Here is a 15,849-nt window from a genome sequence, read left to right on the forward strand (position 1 = left end):
GTCTGACCTTTATTGTGGTTTCAATGAAAGTTGCACTGTGTGGCTGAATAAAGGTGTCAGCATGCTGAGGTGAGTGTGCCTAGCAACACAGTGGAGCTTGTTTTATGCTCAATGATACCAGGATAGGCTTTTGCCCTGTGCAACCATGCGCTACATTTAAATGGCTCCAGAAGATGGATGTGTAGCTCAAAAAAAAAAACCTACACACACCCTCACCCACACCCATATACTGAAAATATTCATGATTGATACATCCATGGCTAGAACACCAGTCTACCAGCACAGTGAAATGGCAGGCTCTCCACACAGTAAAATGAAGGCTGCAGAACATGCAATGATCAAAGAGCAGTGGCAAATTTATAAACGCATTTGTGAAAGCTTGGTTTAGTTTAAGTTAGTGTGAGTTACAAAAAATGTGTCAGCTGTTGGTCTTTTCTTTGCTGTTGATAGAGGCTAGCATTGATTTACTGTATGGTTGCTAATAGTCAGGTATATTTCACTTATTGACTTTATGTTGTATGAAGATCTATTTGAATTTTGAAATGCGCTTGGGTGGTACGGTGGCGCAGTGGTAGCACTGCTGCCTCTCAGTAAGGAGACCTGCGTGGAGTTTGCATGTTCTCCCCATGTCTGCGTGGGTTTCCTCTGGGTGCTCTGATTTCCTCCCACAGACCAAAGGCATGCAGGTTAGGTGCATTGGCGATCCTAAATTGTCCCTAGTGTGTGCTTGGTGTGTGGGTGTGTGTGTGTGTGTGTGTGTCCTGCGTTGGGCCGGCGCCCTGCCCAGGATGTGTTCCTGCCTTGCGCCCTGTATTGGCTGGGATTAGCTCCAGCAAACCCCGTGACCCTGTGTTAGGATATAGTGGGTTGGATAATGACTGACTGACTTGATGTCTATGAACACAGCCAGACTTATTCATGGGCTAACCTGGGCAGGAGCCCAGGGCTCCACTGACACAGGGGTCTCGAAATTAATCAAAATATGTTAATGAATATTTACTGTTAATTTTTCAAAGAAATATTCTTGCCACTACAGTGGCTGATCCAGTCCTCTTTGCCTCCTTTACTGTTATGTCTGAAATAACTCACCAACTGCTAGCCTAACATACAGTGACATCCCTGAGCTAATCCATCTCCAGTGAACAGACAGAGAGAGTGGCTGCTGAAATAGTAAAACGAGCCGAATAAGGGCTGTCTGAAGGTACAGCATGTGAAGAAGAAAGCATTTTTCCTATTATGTTAGTGACAGCTCTTTAAAAATAGCCAGTGACAGCATGGTAGATTTTAGTTCAACTGATAGTGACACATACAAAGATTTTGCTCAAAAAGTAAACTGTGATGCCAGTTCTGAACCACACGGTGAGAGAAGAGTACTGGGTAACTCTTAAAGCTGCTGTTCACTAAATTTCCATGCAGTATGCGAAATACCCCATGAACACTGAAATCTTACTTGTTCTATGGAATCTATAATAAATTCCAATAACTATAATAAATGTTATCAGTTACAATATTGCTATCTTAAATGGGCGAATCGCATTATATAATAATTCATAGCTGGCAAATAAAAAACACTCCAGGATAATGCAGAAAATCCGCTTTCTGTTACACATACTGTATGCTGTCTGTAAAAGAAAGTTACAGCTCCTCTCCAATGGTGTTCTTATGAATGTCAACTCAATTTAAATGGCACACCTCTTTCTGGCTACCCATGCACACTCCTGCTGAAAGCTGGAAATTGAAGTCTTCCTGGAAGTGCTGCTGCATTTTCATCTCATTTATGTGACGGTTTATCGTACTACAATATGCAGCAACTCTAAGAGTCTACTGCCTCCAATAATTTAATTTTACTATTATTTTGGCTCACAGAAAACACCTCCAAAACAGATACTCATTCAGATTTGAGTGAGCTCCATTTTCTTTAACAATACAAGAAACAATGGTTTCTTTAACAATATTTTAGTAAAAATACAAGGGTTTTGGATATTGCGACCATAAAACTGGATGACTTGATATGTGGATTAGGTGAGACGAGTAACATTACTTTTAACATTTTTTTTATATTGTTTGCTGTTGTCCAGCATATATGTCTGTTTTATTAGAAACTTTGTTACCTAGATTTTTGCATTCCTTAAACCTACTATGCTATTTAACCATGGTAACACTAAACTTCTCATTGAAATTTAATGAATGAATGAATAAGTCAAACTGATGTTTGCAAAGAAGCTGGATTAGAATATCACTTCTAGTAACAACACTGTATATACATATACAATATTTAGATCCTTATAGAAATTAATTTCTTTTGATTACAAGGAATTCCACATTAGATTTTTTAACAGGTTTCTAAAAAGTAGTTTCTTTTCACTATGGTCTTAAACACAAGTATATAGAGAATGTGTAAAACATTATAACTCTGTATAAAGTACATAGTCAGAACATACAGGTGAAACCTTTTTCCAGAATAACCATAGCAAATGACCTGGAGCCTCATGTATAACGGTGTGAGTAAAATTCACACTAAAACATGGCATATGGACAAAAACAGAAATGTGGTTGTGCACAAGAAAATCCAGATGCATAAATCTGTGTGTACACCAACTTCCACATTCATCCGCGACATAAATCCTAGTTAGCGTGAAATGTAACGTACATGCACGCACCTGCTGCCTCACCTCCTCCCACAGTTACGTCTCTTTGAATATGCAAATCAATATAAATAGTCCCTTAAATTCAGTAATCCGTGAAATGACAATGGCAAAAGCACTGGAAACACAGTGGTAGCGACGAGCTAGAGCCCCATTCAGATTGTCCCTGCCTCCCACAAGATGCTTGCTGCGCTGTGCGCAACCCTTGATGAAGTAATTTATTGCAGCAGTACTGTCTCTTTCAGATGTACTAACCCCCAATTCCTGTCCTTCCTTTTCTTTCTCCAAGTAACCACTCGTCACACAATAAGTTCCTTAATAAATGTAAAATCATCTCTAAGCTTAGAACGTCGATTCTTCAAAACTTTTAAGGAACATCCGAAATATCTTCGTAGTACATGTTTAATTATTCCATCCACCTGTCCATCCAGGGTCACACTAGTCCCAACATGCATATAGTGCAAGGCAGGAAGAATCCCTGAACGGGACACCAGCTCATCACTACTGCTTTGCCACCGTGCCCACATGTTTAATTATGAACAGTATACATTATTTAAATAAAGTTAAAAATTTATCTGTATAATGTAATATGTATACTTTACTGCATTTCATCTTTCATTAACACTAGAATTACCAAAGCCTACGAAAAAACTTGTACATCCGTCCCACCTTAAATTGCTTCTTAAATCCATTCGCACCTCTCCGCCAGCATCCTTTGTCCTCTAAATGTGCAGATAGAGACAAGCTGCAAACAGCCGACTATTCCATCCCCCCACCGACTTAGAACGTGCACGAACTTCTCCCAGCTCATGCCTTGATTGATTATCTGGGAGTGAAGTGGAGTTTTAGAGTGGAAATAATAGATTGTTATTTGGAACACACACATTTCATGTGTGTTCCGTTTTCTACAGTAATCTGTGTAAACACATTTTTAAAACAGAAATGTTTTTCATATTCTAGTAGTAAATGACAAAATGTAGGCATAAACTATATAATGTATGAAGCCTGAAGTCCAAATATCAAAGAAACACTTTCACGAAAGGTACAAATATAACAGAACAAGTGCACTTAATTCAAAAATATAACTGCAGAAAAAAAAGCCGCCTTAGTGTGCGACATTGACATTCATTTACTACGACGGCCCCGTGGCGCAACAGTATCAGTTGCTGACTGGGATTCAAAAGGTCACGAGTTCGATCCTGCTCGACTCCCTTTTGAGAAGTGTACTGTTCTTATTTTTACTATTTTAGAATAAAAAGATACACTTGATTTCAGTCTGTAACAGCCGGTGTAATTTATGATATTTGTAAAGGTTAGCTTTGTTTTTGTTTTTTTTAATTCACTTTTCTGTCAGTCACGTTCAGGATCCTTCCCTACCCCATCTGACACTGCTGTTTTCAAATAAAGACGCGCTATAGCTCTGCAATGTATCGCGATACATACGACCGCGTGTTTTTTTCCCCCCAATATTGCCAGTCCCCACATGTTGCTGTATGCTGTTTCTTTTGTACTCCAGGACGTGCAGAGGAAAGCATAGTAAAGAGCAGTAACTTCAGCGCTATATGCAATCATCAGACACTCCCCATCTGACACTGCTGTTTTCACATAAAGACGCGCTATAGCTCACCCAAGGAGCGCCCTTCCTACATTTACATGTGTACTTGTTGCAGTGTACACACCTCTCTGTGCTATGGTTTCTATTATACTGAGCAAGCACCTGTAATTCGCAGCTCTATTCATTATCTCAAAACACCACACACATTCACAGTAATTCCCAGTTATGTCCACCACTCACACCCACGCCCACAACCATACAGAACTGATTCCACATCAGAGAATTTCCAGTTCCAGCATAAATTCACAAACGATCTGACGCTATTCGTTTTCAAATAATATTGCATTAGTGCGATGATGTTTTCACATATATTGTCTTTCTTTCAAGTGTGTAATAGAAACCACAGCATAGAGAGATGTGAATACATTGTAACAGGTACACACGTTGTAAATGTAAGAAAGACGATCCTTGCGTGTGTGTGAACTGTGAACTGTTAACATTTGAATCTGATGATTGCATATAGTGCTGTCTTATTCAGTGCACTTATTCAGTGCGCGCAAGAACATGCAGTTCCAGTTGCTGTGTGCTACAACATGCTGGTGGTGATCAACGCACATTTTAAAAAAAGAAAGACACAAATATATGTGACGTTTTGAAGAAATCATTTTATGACGACGCAAATAGTACCAATCAGCAAACATAATCGCACTAGTACAATATTATTTGAAATCGAACAGCGTCAGATTGGGTGTGAATTTATACTGTGGCGCTGTTAGAGTCAGATCGGAAGCTGAATAAGCTTCTGTTCTGACTCTAAGTAAAAATGTATGAATTAATCAACAGAAATAACCGCGATCGACATTTTAAACTTAACGATTTACAGTGCATACCAATTTATAAATTTTATGTCCGTTTGAGGTTACAAAGAAAAAAAAAACACTTCTTCCCCAGCGGGGAATCGAACTCCGGTCTGTCATGCACGGCAAGGCTGCTGTAGCGCTAAGTCAGCAAATCTTACTGCTACGCCACAGAAGGTGTTGTAGCATCGCTGAACTTTTTGTGAAAGTGTTTATTTGATGTTTGGACGTCAGGCTTCACAAATGCTATAGTTTATGCCACATTTTGTAACATTTATTACTAAAATATGAAAAAGTTTCTGTTTTAACTATGTGTTTACACAGATTACTGTAGAAACGGAACACACATGAAATGCGTGTGTTCCAAATAACGATCTATTATTTCCACTCTAAAACTCTAGCAGTTCAGTCACTCCCAGATAGTCAAACAAGGCATGAGCTGGGAAAACTTAGTGAACGTTCTGCGACGGTGGGGGATGGAATAGCCGGCTGCTTGCTGGCTCGTCTTAATCAGCTCATTTAGAAGACAAAAGAGAGGTGAGAACGGTTTTAAGGTGGGCCGGATCTACGAGTTTTTTCGTAGACTCTGGTAATTCTAGTGTTAACCAATATACTCATTTAGATAATTAGCTTAACTAGACAATCTCAAATGTTTCAAGGAGAAAATAACATATAATTTTTAACAATTATCCAGTTGAGTTACTGATAGCCTATGCATTTCTAAAACAGTAAGAATAATTTAGATTCCAAAAAGTAAACCAGCAGCCAAACAGAACCATGATTCTTTCCTCTCAGAAAGGAAGCATGTGTGGTCTGTAATCTCCACCCCAAGTCACTTTCACCAAAAGCATGCTTTACAAGGTGCTTACCTCCAATTCGCAAGGATACTCGGTTCCATCTAGCAATGTTACTTTGCATACAAATGTCTTCATCTTCTTGGGGACTTTTTGGATAGATCTGTCAGTTTTCACCTCAGTGTTCTGAATTGTATCCTCTTCTTTTTTGTCTTCCACTTTTACATCTGAATCTTTTTCCACAACTTCTTCTTTTTGATCCTCTTTAGCAGGCTGCAAAAAAAGAAATGCATTTAGTAACTGATACTAAAGTGCTACTGGCCTCTGAATAAACACAAGGAAGTGGTGGTACAAGATTTCATGTCCTACATCAGCCAAGTATCATTAACTTTTATCGTTCAGCTAAGGAGAAAAAATGCTTAAATCTTCAGTGCTCCAGCGGGCAATTTACAAGAGTGTCAAAAATCCTTGGTCTCTACCTGTATATGACAGCAGCTGTGACCTGGACATTCTAAGTTGAGAACTTGCATAACAGCATTTGAACTGCTTCTAGCATTTAATAACAGTTTCCACTGAGTATACATGCGAAAGGATGACATCACAGGGTGGATAACATCTAACAAAAAAAGCAATTTGGCTCAGGCACTTCACACTGAAAGATTTTTTTTTTTTTTACTGTCGGATTTCAAGATTCATTGCTATCTGCTGAGCAGCTGTGCTTAAGGAACTAAAGGGTGTATTGGCTGGTCAGAAGTTGGCTTTCCACTGCATGAATTTTCACATGCCCATTCTTTCTCCTTCAAGTTTTAAAAATGTTTTATTTTCCAAGTACCTAGAAGAATGATTCAGGAAAGCTGTGCTCCTCCAATTGTTATTTCTTTTTTATTCTAAAAAGTTTGGAGGAAAAGAACTGGTCATTATGTATGAGTGTCCCTCTGTCATCTGAATTTTAAATAAAGTAGGAATAGAGGATGGAGAGGGTGCTGTACAATTAGCATACAGACTAGATTTGGTGTTTTTGAATTATTTGAAATATTGATTGAGCAACTGACCAAGTAAATACTGTAACACATGCATGATCAGTGCAGCTGCTGCTACAATATTTATTCTCAAGTCTGCATACAGTGCATCCAGAAAGTATTCACAGCGCATCATTTTTTCCACATTTTGTTATGTTACAGCCTTATTCCAAAATGGATTAAATTCATTTTTTCCCTCAGAATTCTACATACAACACCCCATAATGACAACGTGAAAAAAGTTTACTTGAGATTTTTGCTGTGCGCTGTGAATACTTTCCGGATGCACTGTATATGCTGACAATTTGTAAAAAAGTCACAGTTATGTTAACAGAATATTAATTACTCTTAATAAATTGTGTGGTTTGGGCATACATTATTACAATAACACTAATGTGAGATAATAATTTAGAAGGAACAGTAGTTAAGTATTTTGGTCTGCAGTGCACATTTAAATATATAAGCATTTCTTTGAAAATATAATGAAGGAAGCTACTGAAATGATTAAACAAGGGTACTAGGAGGAAGGTTGATGTAAAACACAAAATGTACTAAAAAGATGACTAAAAGATGAGCAGATGCCTTGTAAAACACCAAGACTGGACAGTTGTTACAGACAGAAATTTCAAAGGTGGTGTCTCAACCCAAACGATATGAGAAGAACAAGAATATAATGAAACAGACTTTTATTTTAAATAAGTCATTTGGGTGTTGACCAACAAACCAACCAGAGTATGTATTGATTGACTCTTGTTATTTAAATTCAGTTGCTTATAAAACAGACTTATACCCTTAATATTTGATCATTCTGACCATGTTGTAAAGACTGCTGTGATGAGCGCTCCTTCTTCAGCATGGTGCTGCAAGATATTGTACATAAATGATACAGATAGACAGGCTTTCTCCTGGTTGATCACTGGCTCAAAAGAAGTTTTATCAAACTTGTCATGGTAGAGGATAAGTGTTGATTTCTACCACACTGAACAATATAATCAGCTTATAAAAACTGTCTAAAAACATCTTTTTTATGTTTTGCGAGCAGACACATTTCCTTCAATGCTTAGAAGTAAAGGAGCAAATGTACATACATTTAAACACAAACAAGAGAGCAAGTACTGTAAATAAAATATACACAACAATTATAGCAACTGCTCTATAGTAGACCAGTATAGTAGACTTACTCTGTTCAAAATACACCACTGTCCAAAGCTTCTTATTGTGATCATGCTAACACTTCCAGATGGAGTGCATTTAGCTTTATAACAGATAGATTAAAAAACAAAAAGTAACAAAAATGTATTTAGGCTAATAACTAATAATAAATAGTGTGATTGTTGGAGAGGTACTCTTTTCTGTCATTGCCGAGTGATAAAGGAAGATACACACTTTACACACAAAAAGAAAATCTAAATCATGAAAGAAAGAATTCATTTATAATTAATAGCCTTGTGGTATTCTAGAATATAACCAATTAAAGGATTGTTCCAAAAGTAAATATATAAATCAGCAAAATCCAAAGAAGATACTAATCACAGGATTCCTCAAACAAACTACAATAACCTTTTAACAAGCAAGGCAACCTGACCCTGCAGCAGAGTGTATATCTGTAAGAATATTAAAATAAGAAAATACACTGTATCCATTCTACTGAAATGAACTGCCAGTTTAGATTTCTGCATTCTGTAAGAAATGTTGTGTTGTTTGCAAATGAATATTTTGCGCAACCATGCAGCAGCAGTAGTAGAAGTAATAATAGTTCTGTCATGCATGCAGAGTACAGTAAAATTCTTCTTTGCACGCAATGTCACTCCTCGCAATATGGTAAACAAGAATTACTAAAATACACACTTCTATTGTATCTAGTCAAAAGTACAAATCTGCTTACCTAATAAGGGTGGTTTTTCAAAAGACTACAACAAACTAAATAAATAAATAAATAAAATTCTGCCCAGTTCCTTACAGAAGCTGGTAGTATAAATATCAGTGTGCTCTGACTCTCAAAAGTTGACATTTGCAACAAGAGTAACTGTTACAAAGAGTTTAATATTTAGGTTTTATTATTTTATTTGCAATCAGTTTAATATTTAGGTTTTATTATTTTATTTGAAAACACTGATTGCAAGGATGTGGTACAGGTATTAACAATTCTGATTCAGAGGACCCGCTTCCTGAGTTCAAATCCTATATAAAGTTACTGGCTGTGTGGACTGTGCACATCCTCCCTATATCTGTGTGCTTTGTTTTGTTTTTTTGTTTTCTATATAGTCCATTTTTCCCTCGTACATCCCAAATATGTGTGTTTATATCACTTTGTTATTCAAAATTGACCCTATGTGAGTGTATGAGTGTGAGAATGCCCTGTCAGGAACTGAAGTACAGAGGTGTCCTGAATAGAACCTGAACCTGAAGAGTGCAATTTAATGCAATTCCAGGAATGTGATTAATTAATAATTACCATACAGATGTCATATGTACAGGTTAACAAAAAAAATCTGTGATAGACTTAAATAGAAAAGAAAATTCTGAAGTAAAAATTTGGTTTTTAAACCTATGCTTTCAGTTTAGCCTTCTGTTTTGTCTTGAAATAAAAGATTAAGATGAGGTTGTCCACACAGTTAAGTTTCATAGTCCATCCATCCATCCATTTTCCAACCCGCTGAATCCGAACACAGGGTCACGGGGGTCTGCTGGAGCCAATCCCAGCCAACACAGGGCACAAGGCAGGGAACCAATCCTGGGCAGGGTGCCAACCCACCGCAGAAGTTTCATAGTCAGTCAATTGTAATATTGTTTTCTTTGTTTTTTCCCATCATGTTAATTAATGGCCCTCACATTAGGGAAAACATATTTGCCAATCCTATACATCTAATTTGTTCAAAATAACATTGTCGAGATTTGTAGGTCCCTAATGTTCAGCTCTCTATCACACTACTTGGTAATTTACTGTATTTGTGTATGGTTCCTCGTGTAAAGAAATTATTTCTAATGAATGTACAAAATGTTCCCTTAATAAGTTTCCATCAGCCCCCGCATGCAATTTTAAACATTTTAGTCATGTTACCTTTTATTTTCTGTTTGCTTAAAATAAAAAGGATCATCTTCTTTAATCTTTCCTCATAGCTCAGATTTCTCAGCCCAGGAATCTGCATAGTCTCTTTTCTATTACACATTTCCCAGAGTTCTAGATAGCAACACTTGTCACTTTATGACACTATAGCTAATGCTTATGTTGATCCCATTTCTGAGTGCAGATGTCTATGTACTGGGCACATAGTGGTGTATTAGTTAATGCTGATGGCTCACATCTCAAGTGTATGGACACCCTTGCTCAAGCACCAAATAGAAGGCACATTCTCCTACTTTTTCTCTCACATCTCAATGTTGTGTTTGTTAAGTTAACTATCAACTCTTAATTGTCCCCATATAAGTGAGCACACCCGCGTGTCTGTGTGAGAGACTACATTTACAGATAATAGCTGCCTTGAGTCAGTGCAATGAATAAACTGGAAAAAGTAGGTTTGAAATAAAAGAGATGGATGGATGGAGTTTCCACAGACTCTGCTTTTGTCATGATTAATTTAATTCACATGAAAGTCCCTTTAAATATGAATGGTTACAGATGAAAAAGATTTTGATTAGGAAACATTAAAGCCACTTATATATAGGCTATAACATGATTATTGAAATGTATACAGACATGGACAAATTTCTTGGTACCCCTCCACGAATAAATAACCCACAATTGCCTCTAAAATATCTTGAAACTAAGAAAACTAACTGGTACCCATCATTGTTTATTGCATATAAAAAAAAAATCAGACTTTGTTTTTGATTCAATAGAAAATTTCAAACAATAACAAAAATGAAACTGACATGGACAATGATAGGCCCCTAAACCGAATATTTTGTTGCACAACCTTTACAGGCAATCACTGCAAACAAGCAATTCCTACAGCCCTTAATGAGACTTCCACGCCTGTCACAAGTAGTTTGGTCCACTCTTCCTGAGCAAACTGCTCCAGCTGCGTCAGGTTTGAAGGGTGCCTTCTCCAGACTGCACATTTCAGTTCACACCATAGATGTTTAGTAGAATTCAAATCAGGGCTCATAGAAGGCCACTTCAGAATAGTCCGCTCTTTTGTTCTTAGCCATTCTTGGGTGCTTTAAGCCATATGTTTTGGGTCATTATCATGTTGAAGGATCCATGATCTGTGACTGTGATGACACTGGGCAGTGTGTTTCACTCCAGAATATCTTGATAGTCTTGAGATTTCATTGTTCCTGACCAGTTCCAAGACACCCAGTGTCAGACACAGCAATGAAGCCCCAAATCATAACCAAGTCTTCTCCACGTTTCACAGTAGCAATGGTGTTCTTTTCTATGAAAGCTTCAGTTTTTGTCAACTGTGGACACAGAGCTGATGTGACTTGTCAAAAAGCTCCAGTTTTGTCTCATATATCCAAACAACATTTTCCCAGAAGCATTGTGGCTTGTCAATATGCATTTTAACAAATTCCCATTTGGCTTTTTTATGTTTTCTTTCAACAGTGGAGTCTTCCTAGGTTTTCTTCTATTGAGCAAAAAAAAAAAAAGTGAAACATGGTGGAATCAAACAATGATGGACCTTAACCTTGGAGTTCAGCTTATATCTTTGGAAGTTGTCCTAGGCTTTTTTCTGCTATTCTCACTATCCTTCTGCCCATTATGGGATGGACTGTTCTCTTGTGGCTGTGTCCAGGGAGGTTGGTTTCAGTCCCATGTAACTTATACTTCTTAATATTTGTACCTGTTATTTGCATGTTCTCCCCGTGTCTGCGTGGGTTTCCTCCGGGTACTCCGGTTTCCTCCCACAGTCCAAAGACATGCAGGTTAGGTGCATTGGCAATTCTACATTGTCCCTAGTGTGTGTGCTTGGTGTGTGTGTGTGTGTGTGTGTGTGTGTGTGTGTGTGCACCCTGCGGTGGGCTGGCGCCCTGCCCGTGGGTTTGTTTCCTGCCTTGCGCCCTGTGTTGGCTGGGATTGGCTCCAGCAGACCCCCATGACCCTGTATTAGGATATAGTGGGTTGGATAATGGATGGATGGATGGATGGATGGATGGATGAACCTGTTGTTACAGGAACATCATTGTGATTGAAGATGGTATCATAGCCTTTGCCTTTAACATGCTTGTCTATAATTTTCTTTCTGATCTCCTCAGATACCTCTCTCCTATGCTTTCCTTGGTTCACTTTCAGTGTAAGACATATGATAATACCAAACAGAGGAGTGACTAATTTTCTCAGTTTTCTCAGTCAAATAAATGACTAATTGCACAATTGGGGACGTGGGTTATACTAATTAAAGAAAACAGCTTGTTTGAAAAAATCTGTCAAATCCAGTTATTTATGATCTTTTCTATGGGTACCAACACATGTGTCCAGGCCATTTTAGAATACCTTTGTAGAATAAGTAGTATTTGATCTCTTTTCACACTTGCTTTGCTTTATTTGATGATACTGTATATCAAAAGGAATGCGGATATACATGAGACAATTGCCTTTCATTTAATCACTTTTCAGGAGGCATATAGCAATTTTTCAATGAGCTGCAAAGGTACCAAAAACGTATCCATGTCTGTAGTGAAACAAGAAACATGGATTTTATTTCTGAAGCTTCTAATTACAGTATAGTAACACTGCAAAGTAAGCTAAACTGATTTGACTGCTACGTTGATTTAGAGATGCACTAGTATTATTTATGTCTTTAAAGGCCTTATGAGGCAAAAATGCACTAAAGTGATACAAATAATGCAACTTAAAGGTGGAACATAACGACTTACAAATTCAGAACCTGGCAATAATAAAGAGAGTTTGGAGTGTAAAATAAAACTGTACTTACGAGTTACTAAGCCTGCATAACAAAGTACAGTAAATCTTTAAAAGACCTTTTCTTAAAAATTATAGACATTAATGTTAATCAAGCATAGGGTAAGGTTGTATTTAAATCTCGAAGTTACTTTTATTTACACATGCCTTCTTTAAATATGTATCATGCCGATCATAAGCTGCATTGTATTTAGTAAGAAGAATCTTCCTCAAAATTCAGAGGATAATAAAACTAAAATGTGAGACTGAAATATTCCAACATGGTGTTATCTAGAAAGAATGCTTTATTTGTCAGCCTTAGGACATCTTTTCCAAGATTCTTCTTCCATTTAAATTGTTACTTCCAGCTTACGTTACCAGCTGTTCCTATCTGTAATTAGAATACATTTCTCACACAGATTGAAATGCCAGAGTTGCCTGGTCCTCAGAGCTCTTCTCTGTTTCATACTTGAATAATTCCCTACATTCACAATTTTGCCAATTATATAGCAATAAAATGCCAATAAAATGAATTTGCAATTTCTGTAGTGTTCCAAAGTGCCCAAGTTCCTAGCTTCAAAAGAATTTAATTTATTTTTTTCAATGTCCTGGTTTTATATAATAAGAATTAATTGCAAACATTTTATGCTTCTTGTTAAACAACATCAGAGTGCCATGAACATGCTAACCCAAAAAGTAGGAGTAGCTGATCATTATAGTTTAACCTTATGCTCAATGAAGGAAGAAAATATGAGTACTTAAGCAAGGTTCTCTGCTAATTTTTTTGGGTTTAGTATTTTAAATTTTCCATTGATTTACTTAGATTTTGGCATTTATGAAGACACAGAAAACGAAAAAAAAACAAACAAACAGAAAAGGTCTATCAAACGTTTTATAACATCGTGCAACCAATAACTGATGCTCTTTATGGTACGCTCTCCTGCTATTCTGTAGCCTCTGGTGTTTTTCCTTTTATCAAGGGCCCAACTCTGCACTTAAAGGATAATTAGCCCTTTTAATCAAGAAAATAAATTTGGTTCTTGGACTTTATTGCTGAAGACATAGTGGAATTTGGCTGGGATTCTGCATAATCCACCCTCCCTAAGTAAAAGAGAGAGCTGGCTTCTGCTAACACACAGACTGTCTATCACAACAGTTTTACATTTGAGTTCAATCTTTTTGGAAGTCATCAAATTGCTTATCTATTGAAACGTTTCTCAAAATTATGCCACCTGGTCACAGCTGAGAAGCCAATATCTTAACTACAGAAACCAAATAAAACCAAATAAAAATAATGTTAAGTGTTCAAAAACCTGTCATATTCTTTCTAAGATTCCTAAACACTAGTTTTGCTGAAATTTTAACCTCTATAAAATAAGAAAAAAGAAAACAGCAGCTCTCTACATATAAGTTGTTGTATGTTTTTAAGTTTTTTACTTTGATGGTAGGTTGTTACAATGCCATCTTCATTGCTGTGTTTATAATTTGCATGTCCACCTACACCCAAAAACACGTTACCTTACAAGACAGGAATTTCTCTGTGTTTTAGGTAAGCAAATAACCCAAGGACATGAATGAACTATTATTGATCAGCATGTCTAAACTGTCCCAATATATGTGAGTGTGGGGGGTATGTGCTGGAAAGTGTTGTAAAACTAAATGATGCCCAGTCCAGTTCTGGTTCCTACCTTGTGTCCAATGCTACCAAGACTGGTTACGGCTTCCTGAAACTTTTTAATAGCTAAGCGGATTCAGAAAATGGATGTAGTGTGTAATAGGAGAGAACCTTCTTGGCATACTTCCACATTTGGAATAATGCCAATGAATCTGAAGTATATCGAAATAGTGTGTTTATTTTAGAATAAAACACACAAGGGAGGGGTAAAAACAGGCTGAACAATAAGTAATACAAAACAAAATTCCTATCTATTTGCTGAGGTGATAGTCTCTAGCTCATAAACTGCACAAAACTGTTCTCTAGTTTGATCCCAACTCTACTCCTGACTGTAGATTCATTCATATTCTTAGAAAAAAGTAACTTAAAACCCACCACTTCTGGTGGTCAGGACTAGCCTTTCAATAACCTCTGCAGTCAAGGACAGCTTTGCTAACTAACACAATAGTCATCTAAAACTCCCTGCAGCAGGTACCAGTACCTCACGCTGAGGAGACTTAAAAGGGTCCATGTCACAAAGGGCAATTTTTTGAAGGGGTAACATATGCTCCTCTGCCCCACTGGACGCTTTACTGACAGATAAAAGTTTGCAGGTCACCAGGCATCCCTCTATCATGTCATTCTTTACCTTAGACTTTCTTTTCTTTAGCTAGGTTACTGCTACTACATATGACATATGTAATTGCTGTCACCTAGGGGTATGGCCTTTTTCCAGCTCTCCACAGCTTCAACCCTTTCTATTCTGAGAAGGTCAGGTAAATCTGTGTCAACAAACTTCTGATATCCTGTGGAACCAACTCTTTAGAGACTTGGACACATCACTGTTTGTGTGTCCTAGTGTACTGCTTCCATTGTCTGCATGTTAGTCCATAATGACTCCCATGCTTCCAGAGGTGTTCTAACTATGCCCGTGCATATTTCTCTTTTCTAAAACAAGTTTCCAACGGGACAGTAACTGTCCCTGTACTATAGGTTTATAGGCTCTCTGGCCATCTGCAAAATGTTTAACATTTTTCCCCCCAGGTACAATCAATCTGCATTTTATGTGGCTATTCCTTTTCAAAATACAAGTAATGGGAAATATTACAGCAAAAAAAAATAAAAATAAATAAATAAATAGGAAAGCAACAACCATATATCTTTGCAGGATCATAGTGTCTAAATTATCTATTTTATTTTATTGGTACTTTTACTTGTAAGGTCCACTGGACTCTTAACTTTAACACTGAGTTGTCATAACAGGCATGGCATTGTAACAAACGAATTATGGGTGGGTATTCTTTTTGTTATATTTGAGTCTCTTTTACTGATGATTACTGTGCTAGTATCTATCCCTCTGGTAATCTGTTGTTGATTGGTCTATTTTTACAATTGATAGACTGATGGATGGATGAACCTTTTTTTTTTTTTTTTTTTCTTTATTTTGCCTTATACAATTCCTTATATAAGGAATTTGTTA

General features: G+C 37.2%; 2 protein-coding genes across 16 annotated transcripts in view; both read right to left on the reverse strand.

Annotated features, from left to right (window-relative positions):
- Positions 1-15,849, reverse strand: part of epb41l2 (erythrocyte membrane protein band 4.1 like 2) — a 309,675-nt gene that overhangs the window by 187,530 nt on the left and 106,296 nt on the right. For all 15 annotated transcript variants that reach the window (XM_051924131.1, XM_051924135.1, XM_051924129.1 and 12 more), the window contains exon 3: positions 5,927-6,124. In XM_051924131.1, coding sequence (XP_051780091.1) covers positions 5,927-6,124 — 198 coding nt within the window. The remainder of the gene's footprint in view (positions 1-5,926; positions 6,125-15,849) is intronic.
- Positions 1-15,849, reverse strand: part of LOC114647575 (solute carrier family 35 member D3) — a 1,087,183-nt gene that overhangs the window by 143,690 nt on the left and 927,644 nt on the right. The window lies entirely within an intron of this gene.

Source organism: Erpetoichthys calabaricus, chromosome 3, assembly GCF_900747795.2.
Source record: "Erpetoichthys calabaricus chromosome 3, fErpCal1.3, whole genome shotgun sequence".
In the NCBI taxonomy this organism is placed as follows: domain Eukaryota; kingdom Metazoa; phylum Chordata; class Cladistia; order Polypteriformes; family Polypteridae; genus Erpetoichthys; species Erpetoichthys calabaricus.